Source organism: Schistocerca piceifrons, chromosome 4 (genome assembly GCF_021461385.2).
Source record: "Schistocerca piceifrons isolate TAMUIC-IGC-003096 chromosome 4, iqSchPice1.1, whole genome shotgun sequence".
NCBI lineage: Eukaryota > Metazoa > Arthropoda > Insecta > Orthoptera > Acrididae > Schistocerca > Schistocerca piceifrons.
This window is the reverse complement of record NC_060141.1, coordinates 617,415,412-617,435,441: the sequence shown is the minus strand read 5'-3', so window position 1 is coordinate 617,435,441 and position 20,030 is coordinate 617,415,412. Positions and strand designations below refer to the sequence as shown.

The window sequence follows — 20,030 nt, the reverse complement described above, 5'->3', positions numbered from 1 at the left end:
TTGTTTCATGGCCACCAATTCAGCAGTGAAGACACAATCAGCAAGGAACATAGTTCAGTGCAGCTCGTATGCGCTTATGCAAAACCGGTTCGTCCATCAACCTCTGAGCCGTCAGTGTATCCCACTTCTGATCCTGGAAATGTATTGAGGAGAGCCAGGAACAGGTGAAGAAACAACACGAGATCAACTGAACCTTTCAGTCCAAAGTGTAAATCAGGACAGATCCGAGGTCGGGATACGTGCTATGCGGGCATGCTTGATTGCTCCCTGACAGGAGGCAACAGTGGGGAAGTTTGAGTTCAGAGCAGAGACACTGTAGTCTAACTGCAGTTGTGCCCCAGTTCTGGGTCTCTATTGTGTGAGGTGGACCTCCCGACAAGGAAAAAGGACAAGATAGATAGAATGCTTTGGGAGCTGTGAACATGTATAGAATGATTTGGTAGCTGTTGTTGGCACCTGATCCATAGTGGAGGGACCACAGCTTTTATGAGAAGGCTGTTTGTGAGGGTGGTCCAAAAGGCTCCTGTTGCAAGTCGTACCCCACAGTGGTGTATTGGGTTCAGTGATTGCAATGCTGATGGTTATGCAAACCATATGCCAGACTCCAGTAATCAAGATGACACAGGATCTGGCCTTTGTAAAGCTGCAGAACGGTAGCTCAGTCTGCACCCCAGCCGGTGTTACTGAGGCAGCAAAGTATTTTAAGATGTAGCAAGCACTATTGCATTAAGTTGGTGAAGTTGGGGAAGCCACATCAGCTGGGCATCGGAGATCACTCCCAAAAAGTGATAAGTCTCCGCCACATTGAGTAGGGAGGAAAACTGAAAGCCAAGGGTGAGGGCTCATGACTGCGTGTTTCGAATCAGCAGAACCAACACTAGAGGAGCAACAGCAAAAGCAAAAATCGTCAGCATACAAAGAGGGTGATACTGAAGACCCTGTGGCTGCTGCTAGTCCTTTGATGCCCCAAAAAAGAGAGGAACACTTAATACAGAGCCCTGCAGTACCCCATTCTTTTGGATAACAGGGGTATTGTCAGAAGCACAAATTGAACGCAGAAAGTACAGTGTGACAAGAAGTTCTGGATAAAAATTGGGATTGGAGCCTGGAGACCCTACTTAGTAAAGCGGTGAGGGTGTGGTATCATAAGCCTTTTGCAGGACAAAGAAGACAGCTATAAGGTGGTGATGTTGGTCAAAAGCTGTCCAGATGGTAGACTCCAGGCAAACCAAATTATCAACAGTGGAATGACTTTGGCAAAAACCGCCCTGGAATGGAGCCATGAGACCCCGAGACTCAAGAAGCTAACACATCCACCACCTCACCATGCATTTCAGTAACATACAGAGAACATTGTTGAGAATAATTGAGCCATAGCTGTCCATCTCAAGGGAATGCTTGCCAGTTTCAGCATAAAGATGACGATGCTCTCCTGCCATTGAGGTGGGAGCTTACCCTCACTCCAAATATGGTTGCAGATGGTAAGGAGATGATGCTGACAATCCACTGACAGGTGTTTGACCATTTGTTGTTGATGTTGTCTGGCCCTGGGGCTATGTCACGGCAAAGGCATAGGGCACTGAAGAATTCCCCCCCCCCCCCCCCCCCCACCTTCCCCACTGAATGGAGCAGTATAGGCCTCCAGGTGTGTGGAGTGGAAGGCAGATGCAATCGCTCAATCTGCTTTTTAAGGACACAAATTGCAGGTTGATAGTTCTGAAACACAGAGGCTCAAGATAATGCAGAGCAAAATGTTCGGCTATGGTATCTGGGTCAGTGAAAACAGCACCACTCAGCGAATTATGACGTACATCTGCAGATGACTGGTATCCATAGGGGCAGCTGATCTCTCAAACCTGCAAAAGAGGCATACATGGACAGAACGTTCCCAGCATTCTTACTTCCATCATTTTATTAAGTGATGGACCTAGGCACAGAGCCATTTAAAGACATTGAGGTGGTGAATCAAAGAATGCTGCTTATAGTGTTGGTGAGCCTACTTACGGTCTTTGATGGCCTCAGCGATTCCCGAGGTGCACGAAGGTACTGCGTTCCTATGGAGGATCCCGAAGAATAGCGGATTGCTAAGTCAGCTGCCAATATGGCTGCTGTTCCTCTCTGGACAGGCATGTCAATGTGTCGATTTAGCAGGGAGGTGAAAGCATCCCAGTTGGCATTTTGGAAAGTCTATTAGGTGGGCACCCAGGGAAGTGATGTTGAGGGAGGGCCAGGAAGATTGGGAAGTGATCACAACCTCACAGGTCATCGTGGACCCTCTAGTAGATAGATGGGAGAAGACCAGGACTGCAAATAGGAAGACCAATGGCTGATTAAGTTCCATGTGTGATACTGAAGTGTGTGCAGGCACCAGAATTCGTGAGACAGAGGTTGAGATCTACCAGTAAGTTTTTGATGTCTTTACTGCAGCCAGTGGTTGCCATTATACCCACAAAGGGTTATGGGCATTGAAGTCACCAAAGATTAGCAAAGGTGGGGTGAGCCAAGAAACCAATGCAGACAATACTTTCTTAGGCACTCCACCATCAGGAGGGAGATAAACATTACAGATGGTAAAATCCTGAAATGCCCATACCTGGACAGCCACAGCCTCCAAAGTTGTATATTTGCTGCATACAGAGTCCAGAATGTATGTGCACACTCCACATGACACTATCATAATTGGCATGATTTTTAAAATAGCGCCAGTAGCCATGAAGAACAGGGATGTGCGTTGCTGGAAACCAAGTTTCCCAAAGGGCAATGCATAAAGCAGGGGAGGAATTCAAGAAATGTCTTGACTCAGCCAGGTGGTGGAAGAAACTATTACAATTCCAATAGAGAATAGTGCTCTCAGTACACTGTGAAGTTGTGAAGGGACCAGGGAGGCAGGTTATGTCCCAGGGTCACCTGCTACCATTGGTTGGGGCAGGGGGAGGGGGGGTTATGGTATCAAGAGACACTGTTTCTGAGATACATTGTGTGGTGCAGTCTGGAGTCTCAGGGGCCACCGGGCTCACTGCTATGGCCACAGAAGCAGGACATTCTGTTGGTCCCCACACCACCGGATTCTACACACATCAAAAAAAGTTTTGCATCACCTCGGATCCGAGAGTTCTGGAACCTGTACAGAAAATTGGAATAGAGATCAATATAAACATCATTTCCGCCCTTTTATTGCTCATGAAAATCGCACATTGCACGTTGTACCACTGTACAGCGATGCCTTCAGAAGTGGTGGTCCAGATTGCTGTACACACCAGTACCTCTAATATCCAGTAGCACGTCCTCTTGCATTGATGCATGCCTGTATTTGTCGTGGCATACTATCCTGAAGTTCATCAAGACACTGTTGGTCCAGATTGTCCCACTCCTCAATGGCAATTTGGCGTAGATCCCTCAGAGTGGTTGGTGAGTCACATTGTACATAAACAGCTCTTTTCAAGGCCACTCTAGTCGAGCGAAGTCATTATCTTGAAGGAAGTCATTCACAAAATGTGTATGATAGGGGTGCGAATTGTCATCCATGAAGACAAATGCCTCGCCAATGTGCTGCTGATTTGGTTGCAATATCAGTTGGAGGATGGCATTCACATATTGTACAGCTGTTACTGCACCTTCCACAACCACCAGCGACGTACATCGGTCCCACATAATGCCACACCAAAACAGCAGGGAACCTCCACCTTTCACTGGAAAAGTGTGTCTAAGGCATTCAGCCTGACCGGGTTTCCTACAAACACGTCTCGTGTGATTGTCTGGTTGAAGGCATATGCGACACTCGTTGGTGAAGAGAACATGATGCCAATCCTGAGCTGTCCATTTGGAATGTTGTTGGGCCCAACTGTACTGTGCTGCATGGTGTTGTGGTTGCAAAGCTGGACCTCGCCATGGACATCTGGAGTGAAGTTGCACATCATACAGCCTGTTGTGCACAGTTTGAGTCATAACATGACGTCCTGTGGCTGGACAAAAAGCATTATTCAACATGGTGGTGTTGCTGTCAGGGTTCCTCCGAGCCATAATCTGTAGGTAGGAGTCATTCACTGCAGTAGTAGCCCTTGGGCAGCTTGAGCGAGGCATGTCATTGACAGTTGCTGTCTCTCTGTGTCTACTCGATTTCCAAACAACATCGCTTTGATTCACTCTGACAAGGGGAGGCCATGACGTTTGGAACGCGGATTTACTGCAAACTTCGTACACTCTTAGTACTCCATGAGGACAACAAAATGTGTAAGCAGTAGCGCGTACTTCTCCAAAGTTATTGAGAAAATCGCAAGATAATTTCGGTCGTCAGATGTGTGTGTGTGTGTGTGTGGGGCCATTTTAACCATGAAGCGGCTGCAGCCAAGTGGTGCCGGCACGGTAGCTCAGCATGTTCGGTCGGAGCATTAGCTACCTTTTATAATAAAAAAAAAATGAGCAAATGGATCATCGAACAAACTGAACGGGTGTCATCAGACATCCGCCCTGAACAAATTCCACAAACAATGTAGAACAAATTTTTTTTTAAAGTGTTTGGCGTTCAAGCCGCTGGATCGCTGCATCAAGTTCCATTCGACAGTTATTTTTATTTTCAACACAGTCATTTTCTTTATTATTTATATTACATTACGAGTACATGTTGCAGGGTGGTATTTTTCATAAAAACATGGAAAACAAAGTTAAATGGCACCAGCTGCATTGAATAAATGCTATGTTTCCGCATACGCAAGGTCTTTTGACGATTTCCGTGGAAAAACAAACCTCGTTAACATTTTCAAAAACCTCTCTTCCAGATGATAGTTGGGAAGCAAACCATGCATAGTGCAGTATTTCCTTAAAAATCAGCGCTGATAATTGGTTATGCAGTATCGAGTGTATTTTAATAGGATCTTCCGAGAAGCAATTTCTCGTTCTCTTTCGATTAAACATGAACAGTTTTGAAGACACGGACATGCATACATTTTCAGTATCACTATATATGTTTGGTCATTTACTAATCTATAGTTATGAATATTATATTATTTGTGATAGTAAAAATTAGCAAATAACATTATAAATTTAATAGAAGTTCATCCGATTACATGTATTTTTCCCATTATATCAATTGTAATATAAATAGTACAGAAAATGACTGTGTTAACAATTAAAAAAAAAAGCTGACAAACGGAACTTGATGCAGCGATCCAGCGGCTTGAACACTAACCACTTAAAAAAGGAAAATGTTCAGGGCAGATGTCCGATGACACCTGTTCTGTTTGTTTGTTCATCCGTTGGCTCCGTTTTTTTTATTATAAAGGGTAGCTAACACTCTGACTGAACACGCTGAGCTGCTGTGCCGGCACCACTCCGCTGCAGCCGCTTCATGATTAAAATGGCCACTCACAGATATATATCTGACGACCAAAATTATCTTGCGATTTTCTCAGTAATGCTTGAGAAGTACGCGCTACTGCGTACACATTTTGTTGTCCTCATGGATAACTACGAGCGTACGAAGTTTACAGTAAATCTGCATTCCAAACGTCGTGGCCTCCCCTTGTGAAATGCCTAGACACTTGCCTTGTTGAGAGCCCTTCCTGGCACAAAGTAACAATGCGGATACGATCGAACCGCAGTATTGACCGTCTATGCACGGTTGAACTACAGACAACACGAGCCGTGTACCATCTTCCTGGTGGAATGACTCCCTCTGTCTAATAGGCGCTGCTCCTGCACGGTTGTTTACATCTTTGGGCGGGTTTAGCGACATCTCTGAACAGTCAAAGGGACTGTGTCCATGATACAATATCCACAGTCAGCCTATCTTCAGGAGTTTTGGGAACTGAGGTGATGCAAAACTTTTTTTGATGCGTGTAGGATCCAGTGCTGTGGGGACCAGCAGAATTTCCTTTAACTTAGAGGACTTCTTTTTGACGTCCTTTTCTTCAGTATGTTGGGATGACTGGGAGGGCTTCCCTGAATTAGTTTCAGGGATTGAAGATCATGAAGCCCTATGACCAGCAGTCTGTGGGTCCTTCAGCCACTGGCTGGCATCCAGTTGCAGACCAGCAGAAACTTTGGAGGGGAGTGTCTCGAGGGACCCCTTCCCGCCATGAGTAGCCACATGAGGATGATGCGTCTCCAGATGGGGGATGGAAATTGGCGAGGATGGGGAGCTGTTGCTCCAAAAGTTGGTGTGGGGGAAGCAGCAAGAGGAGAGCTCCCAACCATCACAGGGCAGGCATGGTCGAGAGCATGCCTGAGGTCTTGCTGTAGGGCATATAATGGAAGAGAGTACTGTTGACAGGGGGGGGGGGGGGTGATGTCAACATAGCTGTAGTGTACAACATTGTCATGTGTGCAAGATGTACATGTGCATACTTTTTCTTGGCCTCTTGGTATGTCTGTCCAGTCTTATATACCTGTATTTTTTTTCACTCTCTGAAAGACAGTGCAGTCCGGTGAGCCGGGAGATTGATGCCTTCCACAGTTGATGCAGACAGGGGGGGAGGAGCACATGAAACATTCCCAAATAACTGTCTGCAATCCCCACAGACTGTACTGGTGTCACAATAGTTGACATGTGTCTAAAATTTCACACATTTGGAGCACTGTGATGGGTCGTCGGGGGAGGGGGGAGAAACATACAGTTTCACATCACTTTGATATACCATGACTCACCACTTTTACCTTGTAAGGCAACGAATCACCCTCGAAGGCCAAGATGAAGGCCCCAGTAGCAATCCTATTGTCCTTTGGCCCCCTAGGGACAAAACGAATAAAGTGTACACCCCTATCACTCAAAGTTGGCATGTAGCTCATTGTCAGACTGCAAGAGGGGGTCATGATGGGAAATGATACTGTAAACCATGTTTACTATTATGGGGAACGATAGTCATTAGGCTGCTACCAAACTGTCAGAAGCAAGACACTCCCGTGACTGGGCAAGGTATGCCGTTTTAACCAAAATTGACCTACTCTTCATTTTGGGAAATTGCTGCAACTGCCCCAAACTTGTCCTCTACAGTGTCTCTACAGGATAAATGCTTTGCAGCCAAATAAGAATTCTCATCTGGCTTTGTACCAACCAGCTATTTCGGAGTGGGGGGGGGGGGGGGGGGGTTTATGTGGTATTCCTCTGCTTGTTGCTTAGCGCGACACTCCCACAATGTAGCCAGGGAAGGAAATATTTTGGGGTCATATCTCTGCTTTGAATGCACACGCTCTTTCCTTCTGAAGAGACTGCGGAAGCTGTACAACCAACAGCAGGAAAAGCTTCATTTGCTTCATGTGCAAGTCATTCACCATGGTGTGATGAACTCCAAAGAGGGGCTCTCGCCATGGGCACCACCCAGCCTCAGCAAAGGTTACCTGGCCATTAATCTATTGCTTGGAGTCTCCATGCCCCAGACAAGACGGGATATAGTTCTTGGCATACATAGGGAGTTACCAGGTCGGTCAGGCACCACCAGTGCGATCGATCGATCGATGCACAATCAGCTACTTTGCAGGTACTTGATGACCCCCTACAAGAGGATGGCTTCTGTGCTGGGTTTTGGGGGTACTGGGTTTTGGGGATACTATCTTATTGGAGAGGAAGAGTTAAGGTGGACAGGCACCACATGGGTGACCTTCACAGCACAATCTTCACTTCACAAAAATTTGAAAATGGGGTGGCAGGGCAAACCCAAAAATGGAGACCATCAATTTATTAAAAAAAAAAAAACAGGGCGTACTGAAAGTGAAATAGAAAAGCAGAGTTCTAAATCACTTACTGTGTCAAACCATGCTCTACACCAGAAAGACAGTCTGATAAAACACAGAGGGAGGAAGATATAGTGGAAGTATAGGCTTCTAGTACAAAAAGGTAGATAGTGCTGCAAAGGCTGTGGCCCCATGGCAACCAAGCACCTATACTCACAAAAGAGTTGTGAACCCAATGGAAAAAGGGGGTGGGGCACAGCCAGAGTCAGCTGCAAAAATGGCGGTGGGGTGCGTCCAGCATCAGCCGGGGAATGGCGGTGGGGTGCGTCCAGCATCAGCCGGGGAATGGCGGTGGGGTGCGTCCAGCATCAGCCGGGGAATGGCGGTGGGGTGCGTCCAGCATCAGCCGGGGAATGGCGGTGGGGTGCGTCCAGCATCAGCCGGGGAATGGCGGTGGGGTGCGTCCAGCATCAGCCGGGGAATGGCGGTGGGGTGCGTCCAGCATCAGCCGGGGAATGGCGGTGGGGTGCGTCCAGCATCAGCCGGGGAATGGCGGTGGGGTGCGTCCAGCATCAGCCGGGGAATGGCGGTGGGGTGCGTCCAGCATCAGCCGGGGAATGGCGGTGGGGTGCGTCCAGCATCAGCCGGGGAATGGCGGTGGGGTGCGTCCAGCATCAACGGAGAAACTGGTTGGGGGTGGGGGAGAGGAGGACCAAACACCATGGCCATCAGTCCAGTCATCAAAGGTGCCAGAAACTGAGGGGGGAACAACACCAACATCACAGTCAAGTCAATGGTGAAATGTAAGGAATGTTGGTGGCAGGAAGAATGAAGAACAACAGATGGGATGGGACTATATTAGTGGGTACTGCAGAGGCTGTATGGCATGCAGGGGCCACTGCTGACACATCCTGTTCCCACACCATGCCTTGATACCGTTGGGACAACACCACAGGATGAAGTAAAGGAGAGGACAAAACAGCACAAAAGACCAGACAAAATATAGGGCAAAAGTGGGCGGGGTGGGGGGGGGGGGGTGGTGGTGGTGTTGGATTCTGATGTGTGTGTAGAGGCAAAGCTGACGGCCTTGCAAACCAGCGCCAATGTGGGCTAAATCCGTAACAAGGAGAGAGGGGGGGGGGGGGGGAGTATGTAGAGAAAAGGATCATAAGGTGGAGGCAGCCCAGCAAAATAAGATTACCATGAGGGGAAGGGGGAGTGCAACTACAAAGGGAAAGGAGCTCGTTACAGACTACATGACCACAGGTCAGTCTGATTAGCAGGTATGAAGACGGCAGAGGAAAAAATGTCACACAGGTGAGAGTCTCCTTTGAAGTTTATTAGACAGGGTGGTTGACCCCCAAGAGTGGCCTATGACAGAGGAAAATGGAATGTGATGAGATGATGCAAATCTGCTCTGGAGGGATCATAGAGAATGAGGCGGTGGTGGCTGCCCCCGGAGCTAGTGAGACTTTCGTAAAGCTCATTCCCTGGAGTACCCATGTAACCAGGAACCAAAAGGAAATCAATTAAACAAGCAGAGCAGTCACGACTGGTGAGAAGTTCGTGTGTGGCAGATACCAAGGGGGAGGCAGGAAAAATACTAGACAGTAGCCTGGAGGCCATTTATCAATTCTGTACACAACAAAACTCGGTGAGGAAGACCATTTAATAAAGCATTCCACCCAGTAAATGGCCTTCAGTTCTGCAATAAATACCCCTCATGTTGTTCTGTGCCAGTGAGCCACCACAAAGACTTGCCGGAGGCAGACTGCTCGGTAACTATTGAGCGATGATTGATCCTTACCAGGCTTAAGGACAGTAACCACAGTAATGTCCCTCCACTGAGAAGGAAAAACACCTTCAAGCTATATACTTAAAAACCCGGAGGACATATTGGGCGATGTGCAGGACTAAGGTCTTGGAGCAGTTTGTTACGAATGGAATCATGGCCAGGGGCTGGATCGTTGTGGGAAGAGAAGGCCAGAAGTTTCCATTGAGTTAAAGGTTCATTGTAGGATTCCACCTGACAAATGTTTGGATCTAATGGGCACCCAACGGCGAGGTCATCAGTGCTCTTACAGTTATGAAAACAAAAAAAGGAAAGGTGAACTAAAAGTTTGTACCCGCATGCACTCGAAATGACCACACCACCACTCCGTATCACATGCACTCTCTCACATGGTCTAAAACCAATTTGGAGGGAAGAGAGCTAATCAAGGCATTAAAACACAGAAGAACTAAAAGAAAAGCACATGGAAATGTGACTGGCTGACCACTTACAAAAAACTAGGATCAGCCAGCCACCCTTTGACACATTAAAACATCCCCCTAAAATCTTGTTGTACAATTCACAAAACTTTAAAACCCTAACCACATTTGTTTGATCATTACATAAAATAGACGGCATACCTGCCACAGTTTGCTGGTCAGCAAATAAAATGCAGCACACCATGATCTGCATGCCACAAGCACCAGACATTGGAGGGTCCTCTGACTGGAGTAAGAATACCTGTGTCATAGGGCTGTGGCCTATGTAAAGACAAGTTAGAAGGACCTCGTCTCGCCGACATGGCTGGAAGGAAGTACTCCATGGCTGAGTTGTGGACTTGATAATGTGGAGCTTGTTATCGGTCACTGCCAGCCACTCATCATGACTTTGTACCTCAACAGCGAGGTGATGGCTTCTTGATCCACCCTTTCATTCCTCGCAATTCCAATGTGTCCAGGTACCCAGCAGAAAGACACCTCCTTCCCCAGTCATCATAGTTGTAGGAAGGCATCCTCAATATTCTGGGTTACTGTGTCTACTAGGTACAAATGTTGGAGAGAGTAAAGGGTGCTAGATAATCTGAACAGACGAGAAATCTGACACCGGGAGAACCTCTCATCTGCCCAGTGCTTGCAAGGTTGCATATAATTCCGCATCGAAGGTGGTAAATTCTGGAGGCAGTCTGACCTTGATGACACAACCCAGGAAAATGACAGATCAACCAACAGAGTACCCCGCGTAGACCCCCATAAAAACAGCTACATGGTCATTGTACTCAGATAAAATATCAGAGAATATCATATTAAAAATGGAAGGAGAGCTATCTCTCCACCTGACAAGGGGTAAAATGTAGATGGGAAGCTTCAATCCACTCTTTTCTGAAGAAGGCAGCCAGTTAGGCACTGACACTGCTACAGAAGGGGTCACAATGTGTTCCACAAGAACTAGTGGATTTGTACAAAGGTCACCTGGGAGGGCAAGCCATGGGACAGAAGATGAACAAGAACCACCTTGGAGGGCATGGAGCATAGTCTGCACTTGTGATGAAGGGATAGAAGAACCTAGGGAGAACACAAAGCGTTCAGAATGCACTCCCTTGCTCTGATTACATTATGGGCCTTGGTGCAAAGGTGTTTATAGGTAATAAGACTGATGGGTGCTGCTTAAGGCATTGCAAGGTTTGATGGTGATAATGGATGGCGAAGGCAGTGGCTGCACTCCACCCCAGGACCTGGCAGAAGGAGCCTGTCGAAATAGGGATGATAATGCCAGTAGCGTGAGTAATTTTATTGGTCTCATCACATCTGTCTTTATCAATACAACCTTACGAAGCAGAGGTAAACATGAGTTGGGACATATGTAGAGGCCAATCAGTGCCATGGAAAGCCGAGTGCAGTAACATGGCCATCAGGAGGTGGGAATTGAACAAGCGGCTGCTGTCGCATCATTGCAGTAACCAATGTAATGAAGGGAGAAGGGATGGGGAAGTGAGCGAAAGATCAGTGGCAAGAAAGTGCCATAAGCGACATTAAAATGGGTAGGGAACCATCATTAAGAAGGCACAGGCCATGGTCCACGAGAAAATTGTTTATGACGAGACCCTGACTGTACAAAAAGGACTGCCCCATAGGGAATGGTGGACATTAAAATCCCCAAGGAGGAGGGAGTTGCTGAAGGAAGGCAGTGCAGCAGGTGTTGGTGGACTGCTAGACGGGAGGTAGAAATTGCAAACCGTGACTGCAGCATCCAAGTGAACTCTGATAGCAACCAATTATGATGTGGAATGAAGCAGGATCCATGTACTAACATTGTTTGTATGGACAAATGTGCAAACAACACCATAAGGCCTCAGAGGCCTGACCTGGTTCCGAGAAAGTGTGGAACCCAGAAAGGGTCCGTGAGGTAGCATCAGTAAAATGAGATTCCTGGAAAATTACACAAGCTGCCTGGAAAATTACACAAGCTGCAGAGTGAAAGGAAATGAGGGATTGCAACTCTGGAAGGTGACAGTTGTATCCATTACAATTCCACTGAATAAGTGCAGAACAGGTTTCCAAACAGGTCGAAGTGGTCATGCTGCCAGGTCACCATTCATCCATCATTCACAAGGACAAGGCAACGTCCATAAACAAGAGGCCAGGTTCAGGTTGCAAGGGGACCAGAGGGGCTTTGTCCCAGCACTTATGTTTCTTCTTTTCCCCTTTGTAGGTAGAGGGAGTGGGTGGGGGGGGGGGCAGGGCTCAAGGAGATAACTGGCTTCAGCAGTATCTGGCATGTAGCACCAGGCCTCTGGTCTGGGAGACGCAGGGGGAGGTGGTCCCCCACATCAGTGACAGTTGCCAAAGAAAGTGGACACTTCCCTGGCTAAGTAGAGGGGCAGCACCCAGAGGGGAGGGCATGGGTACCTCAAGGGGGAGAGGAGAGGGGAAAGGACGTAACTGAGGCAAAGCTAGATGTGGATACAGGGTGAAGACAGTCATATTTCTGATGAGTCTCAGTGCAGGATTAAGTCAAGGGACGTATATTCCTATATCTTCTTTTCCTTCTTATACACTGGGATATCTGGCAAGTGAACATGCACGGGTGGCAGAACACCAGGGCTCCTCTCATGGAGTGGGCATCTACATTCAGCACACAGATGGTCCACTGTGCAGTGGGAAATGTGCCCAAAATGCAAACACCAGAAACACTTCATGGATGGCAGGAAGTATGGCTTCACGTTACACCAATAAACCATAACCTTTACCTTCTCCAGAATGGTATCACCCTCAAACGCCAGAATAAAGCCACTAGTATTGATCCGATTGTTCTTAAGGCATTTTGGAACATGCTGAGCAAAATAAACACCCCCGCTATGCCAGATTATCCTGGAGTTCATTAGTTTATAGAATGAGGTTCCTATGAAAAATGACACCCTGAGCCATATTCAAAGACAGGTGAGTAGTAGTGGGCACAGGGATGTCACCAAGATGGTCACAGGCATAAAGAGCTGCAGAAGTTTTGATCAACAGTGAATCCAACAGCATCTCACTCAGATAATCCACTTCAACAAACTTGTCTTTGATAGTTTCTATGAAAAATAACTTTATTGATAGTGAAAGTGTCCCCGTCAATCCTGGTGCGAAGCAGGTAGCAGGGAAAAGGTCTCACCGTAAACTGGCGAGCCTTCCACAGGAGTAATCAGGTTGGTTGGTTGGTTTAAAGGAGAAGGGGAAGGGACCAAACTGCGAGGTCATCAGTCACTTGTTCCAGGTAAAATAATTACACAAGCGAAAGAAGAAAAAAAGGGAGATGTGCAGCACGATAACAGGAAAATGGAAGAGCGACAGGACAACCAACACTACTATGTACTAAACAGGAAAAGAAAACCACACAGAGAAGAAAGAAACAGGTAGAAGGGATAATAAAAAGAGATAGCAGATGACTGTGGCTTGCCAACCACAAGAATAAAACTGAAAAGCCAGCCACTCTGCAATACATTAAAACATCTGGCCTAAAAGCATTGGAGTGGAGGACACGAAGGACAAGCGTGAAAACTTATACAGAATGATAAAACCCGCTGTCATGTATAAAACGTGAAACTAAATTAGCCGATGAGGTATTGTCAGCTAAAATTAATGGCAACAAGTCAGGTAACAGAAGAGTCTGTTGCAGAGCAGCCAAAGGTGGACAGCTCACCAAGATAGGGGCAACTGTCAGCCAGGCACCGCACCAACACCAAGGTGGGTCATTACGGCGCAGGAGGTAGCAATGTATCACCCAAGCGTGACCAATGTGGAGCCGACAGAGAACCACAGAATCCCTGCGAGAGGCCCACATGGAGGTCTTCCACACATTTGTAGACTCCTTAATGGCACACAGTTTGTTGTGCGTACTGAGGTTATGCCATTCCGCCTCCCAAAGCCACAAAACCGTGTGGCATAGCAATGAACGCAGGTTAGTTGCAGTGAAGCCGATCTCCATAAGCAGTTTCCACGTGGCCTGTTTGGCCAGCCTGTCAGCAAGTTCGTTGCCTGGGATTCTGATCTGCATGACCTGGCGTCCAGACAAACACCACTGAACGACTGGACTGTTCCAGGGCAGATGAACTTCTGGATGGTTACTACCAAAGGATGATAAGGGTAGCACTGGTCGATAGCTTGTAGACTGCTCAAGGAGTCTGTACACAGAAGAAATGACTCCCCAGGGCATGAACGGATGTCTCAGGAGAACGAGAGATAAAAATTTGTAACGCTTCACGATTTTGCACGTCATCCTTGTGCAGGGGCCATGCTAATCTCTGTATCGTTCCAGTTTTAGTATATGTACCGCCGAAGCGAGTACAGAGTAATCGGGGAAGGGAAGGCCACAGGGTCGATGACCTCGCAGTTTGGTCCCTTCCCCTTCTCCTTTGCCAACTAAAGATACGGCCGTAGAGGAACAGCCAGTTTGTAGAAGCTTAATGAATTTCACACTAGCCACTGAAAAGGCCACATGGCATAGTGACTGTTGCTGGGCGTTCTGATGCTCCAGAATGACGAGCAACCGCTCCTAGGCATACACAGCGAGGAAGCAGTTCAGGTATCAGAAGGTCGATTCCTGTGTTGTTGGGGGGACATCCTGGCTATATAGTGTGAAAAGAACGATGGGATTGAGTAAAAGGTGTAAGAGGTGGTAAGGCCACACACCGAAGACATTAAGTAGGGTGTTCCCCAGTTGACTCAATACGGATACAAAATTTAGAAAAGGATGTAAAACCCATAAGAGGGGAGCAAAAATACTGAAAAAGAGGAACGAAATTATATGAGATAGCAGAAACCAGGAGGATGACTGACATATGCAAGGGCACTGAGATGGTAAGGAGGGGCCATAGGGGAAGCAGCAAGGACCTGATGCGAGAGCAATAGTTTGGGGCTCTGAGTATGCCACACATGAACTCTTGAAAGAGCAATGGTTCTCATGAGGTATGACCACAATTGACATGAGTATGCTATCGTAGACAAACATAAAATCTGGATTTTTAGACTACCATTTATGCAGGTTGAGAAACTAAGAGGGGACTAATAAATTTGTACACAACTGTGGGAAATTTCTTTGTACCAAGAATATTTCTTGTGACAGTTTTGTGCACACTTTTTACCCAATAGTAATAATAATTTTTACTTGCAGCACTGTAAGTGATGTTTACTATTGCTCTGAAACAACATTTGTGTATTTACACCAGTGATAATTTAAAAATTATGCTGTGATCCAGGTGCATACTGAATTGAGGGGTAGTTCATGGAGACAACTACAACCAAAATAATGACTAGATAAATGGATTTAAATATAGTTGTATGAAAACAAAGTTTAAGACATCCACATACACGACAACAGTTTCTTCTGTATATATGGTCACAATTTCATGAAAGCAAGATATGTTGGATTGTGTCATTATCTACTGCCATACTCCATAAGCTGAGCCGTGGTGTGTGTGTGTGTGTGTGTGTGTGTGTGTGTGTGTGTGTGTGTGAGAGAGAGAGAGAGAGAGAGAGAGAGAGAGAGAGAGAGAGAGAGAGAGAGAACGTCTCAAAAGGTAGTTTATGCAGTGGCACACTCAGGTGGAGAGGGGTCACAATTGTTACTGTTGTCTGATCCACAAACAATGGTGGTTAGCGCATATCAAGGCACAGACAACACGGATTGTATTGTTGACCATTCCAAGCAACAGCTGTGGTGTGTGCATGAGCATGCTTTCCACTTGAAAGTGTATAGCCTGCAAATTATGTCTCACTTGCTTAAGCAAAATTTGACAACCACATTCAACAATGACAACTCACAAAAAATGGAATCGAAATTTGCTAAACAACTCACTATGATCACATTCAATGCTCACACTAGCTACGGCACTTCAGCAAAGTGCTCAGAACATGCTGAATGCTCACTGGTTGGTGGAGAATGCATGACACATGGTCAGAACAAGCTTAAACTTGACCGCCATTGTTCGTGACTCCAACTATAGTGAGAATTAATTTAGTTTATGAATATGAAAAATGAGCTGCAAACAACTGGCCTGGATTTTTTTTATGATTTAAAATAGCTGGAAAATTATTACTGAAAGGCCTCAAAATAACAATAAGATATAAAAATTAGATAAAACTTACAGAAGACTTAGCAGAAAGAATTAGAGTAATATAAACTTTGTAGGAGGGGGGAATTGAAATTTCAGGAGGCATAATTAATTTAAAATCACTATTTTTCTTGAGGGGTCTCATTGTTTGGAGATCATTGTATGACCATCATGGAGCTATACAGTGTGTGACAGCATGCAGACGTTTTCAAAAATGTAGGAACATCCATTGTTGGGATGACGTGTTTGTAGTTAGAAAATCAACATTTGCTGGAGCAATTGGAGTGTGCATTTTCATGTTTTCCTTTAGTTGTAAAAACAAAGCTAAAAAAAATCAATACAAGAATATTGATATTTCACCAGTGGATTGTTTGCTACAATATTGATATTTTTGTTTCAGGGCTAATACCTGGTACAAGTCAATGGTAGTAAGTTACAACAACAATTTGATCCATCAATTTATTTTTGACATTAACAAATACACTCTTGTGCAACCCCTGTTGCATTTTTCCTAGAGGAACATTCATTCCTCCTCCTTGCAAACATGAAAAGAGTTAATTGTGGTGTCATAAATGAAAGTTGAACACAACGTCTACAAAATGAAGTGGAGTCTTAAAGAGAGATCACCCTCTAAAAATTAAATCTAGTACAGATGAAAAAGAAAGCAAAATTAAATTTACATTTCTTGTTAATGCTTAGGGGTTAGGAAAGTTTACGTCAACAAATTCCAGGCATTAAAAATATGCTATAAAAAGAAATGAAGCTGCCGATTGAGTGGCAAAACTACACATGTATGCAGTCCCATTGCAAATGGTAGCCTTGGTGAGAATTCTGTCTCGTGAAGTGTTGCCTTCGTAGGTATGGCTCCCATATGCCTGGGTTTCCCCAGATTTGTCCTAGTTTTAAGGGTGTTTGCAGGCATCCTGGTGGGGTTTTTATGCAACTGACTAGCATAAATGTGTTTCATGTATGGAGAAATTCAGGTGATTGGGAAATTGATTTTAATAAATCATCGTAAAAACTCGATAAGGACTGGCATATATGTAGTTTCCTTTTTTTAATGTAAGGGGCTGTCAAATGAAAACAAGACAGGTGGAAAAAAAGATTGAAAAAGTAAACTTTATTATTTTGAAGGTAGTTGCCATAACATAATACATTTATCCCACAGAGACAAGACATTCAATGCCTTCATGGAAAAATGTCTTGCTTACGGAACCATGTTGTTCGCCCATGTGTTGCCAAGGTTGTTCTAACTCTGCTGCAGAAGTTTCACTAGGGATCCCTTACACATCCTCCAAACAGCCCCAATCTCTTCCCATGTGATTTCCGTATTTGTGGAGCTTTGAAAAAACACATTCATGGCCATTGATTTGCTTCAAACAACGAAGTTCCCATCTAGGTACAATCATGGTTCCATATGCAACTTCAAACATTTTTTCATGAAGACATTGGTGGTCTCGTCTCACAATGGAATAAATGTATTAACAATTATGGTGATTATTTTTAAAATAAATAATTTACTTTCTTCCATCTGTCCTGTTTCCATTAGTCTGCCCCTTACACTTGAAGAACAGGGGGGCAAGCATGTTGCTATGCCCCTCCCATGTACATATTTTACTTCTTTATTGTGAACAATAAGAAGCAGCCAAATTGCTATGATCTCATGCATCATACTGCTTCCTCACCCGTCAGTTACGCTCAAGCAAGCCAATTGTGCAATTGTTTCATTCCATCCATTCGCACTGCAAAAGTTATATAGTGATACAACAGTACACCAACTTGCATATGTTTGTATCATTTATATTTGTTTAGACCTTTTAACTTATGGTTGTGTTTCTTTCAGTCCACTTATTGACAGCTTATATGTGCCTGCGAAAATAATGTGATTTGACCTAAATGTTCGGTGCCCAGAATCTGCAGTTTATGTGATGGCAGGCCTATTCCTAGAGAATGAAAATTTCACCCTTTCAGTTCCTGCATTATTAAGTGTGCACATTTTCTTGAAATTGAAGTGGCTTTTGCCACTCGGCATTTACTTTAATACTGTACACCTGTGTAATTTTTTAACCTTCCAGACACCGACTTATAACCGTAATTGATTAGTTACTGATGACTGATTGCTTGGATGCTGTAGGTTGCAAAGATGACTACTTAGGAAAGGATGGGCTCAACCCATTAGCAGCCATGAGGGGCACTTGTGTTTCAAGGATTCATTCCGATCATACGTCCCCAAGGTTCCAGATCTGCCAGTTTTGCCAAGTACAACAGGAAAGATAATAGTTGGTTCCCAGTGTCTTGGATCACTGGAAGAATGATGGGATGCTGTTTCATGCGAAACTAACCAAGCCATATTAAGTGTGATGCATCTAACACTTGCCAGATAGCTGTGTTCTGTAGCATTTGCAGCTTCTGTATCTTGACTGAAGCAACATAGTCCCATTTTTGACATCCACATTCCAAAATGGGGCGATACTGCTCGAGACAGCTACACAACATAACAGTAGAAACACTTGTTAAGTGCATTCAATGAGACTTCCTTTGCAGAGTTGAATGAATTTACCTGCTTGTTTTTCCCAAACTTAATTTTAAATCCAATTGTGTTCACTACAAGAGCAGAAAGCAAGATATGGTAACGTAAAAACAGATTTTGCTGGAGAAAATGGCGGGTACACTGACTAGAATTGTTTCGCTTCTTACATTCTATTCATACATGGTATTCAGGAAGAGCTGACGTAAGCCTTCATAGAAGCTCTTTTTTTCCTGTTATATAAGTTTGTTCATTTTACCAGATACATGTCGAGGTAACATGTGTTCTTGGAATTTTAATAATGAGCTTCAAATTAATTTTCTTCTGACACTTTAATTAGCATGAAATCTGTTGCTTTTGGGATATTTTCTAATGTATGGGTCCCAGACCAACACGCAATACTTAATTACTGGTTTTAATGACTTCTGTAAATTTGTTTTTCCAAGGCCAAATTCCTTTGCCTAAGATACTTCCTGCAAATGTAAACTGGCATCTGCTTTTTCAATAAACAGTTCTATCTAGTCGAGTTTAGTTAATTTTCTATTTGTCAATGTCATTTCAGGGTTCTTATGATAATGGAAAGAAAAATCCATATTACCATCTTCCATAGCCAGTTTCTGATAACTCACTATTTCATTCAGTCAGCTTCCATTTCAGTGCTAGCACAAGTGGTGAGCATCTGTGTAGATGGTTTGCTAGTTTTAAGAAAGACAACTTCTTACAATTATTTTGTCAGATCAATGGTGCAAATTAACTTCAAATTCACTGAACAAATTGCTCATTAACTCCCTTACTCATTTTGGCTTTGTTCAACTTTTAGTTGTCAGTAAGGCTTTGACTACCCTTGTGATAACGAAAATTTCTTTCCATTCATTGCAACTAAACACGGCTATTGAGCCAATACGTCTTGTCCTTCAAAACATTATTCAACACACATCTAAAGCTGTGTTGTACAACACTTTTGTATTTTTTTCTATTAATACTCTGTATCTTTGTACACATGTGAATGTAACAGAAATCCCGAGAATCTGCATTTTCTTTACTGTCACACTTGCTAAACAAAAATATTTCCCTGTTTGCTAACATCCCTTGTAACACTAATACATTCATGTTATTGCAGCAATATGTACATCCATCTGCTGCTCTTAACTGAATTATTCTGCAAGTTAATAGGAGAGGTGAAACAAATCCAGTTCTATAGCTTGCAAACAAGTGCCTCCCAATTACAACAACATGAGGAACCTTACAATGTTTTCTGAATTGTTTTGCCACTGTAGCTACTGATGTCAGTTGTCTGTAATAGTACCTGATTACCCTATTTTACATCCAGTCTTTCACACTTACCTTCAGTGATTATTTTGCACTCAAGTCTAACCATTGGGTGCATAACAGGGGTCTCTTGGACTCAACAGCCTTCCATTTTATCATTACATTGTTTTAAAAGTTATTTATAGTAGTTTATATTCTGTTTAATTCTC

General features: G+C 44.6%; 1 protein-coding gene and 1 non-coding gene across 3 annotated transcripts in view; one reads left to right on the top strand and one right to left on the bottom strand.

Annotated features, from left to right (window-relative positions):
- The window catches only part of LOC124794686, a 53,687-nt gene that overhangs the window by 21,384 nt on the left and 12,273 nt on the right, over positions 1–20,030 (top strand). Inside the window, exon 5 of one of the 2 annotated variants that reach the window (XM_047258232.1) lies at positions 16,426–16,453. The exons of the other annotated variant lie outside the window; for it this stretch is intronic. Coding sequence (XP_047114188.1) covers positions 16,426–16,431 — 6 coding nt within the window. The 3' untranslated portion in view covers positions 16,432–16,453. The remainder of the gene's footprint in view (positions 1–16,425; positions 16,454–20,030) is intronic. 2 annotated transcript variants of the gene reach the window in all.
- LOC124796962 lies at positions 14,157–14,260 on the bottom strand. The gene has a single exon (XR_007016855.1). It is a non-coding gene; the product is annotated as a U6 spliceosomal RNA (small nuclear RNA).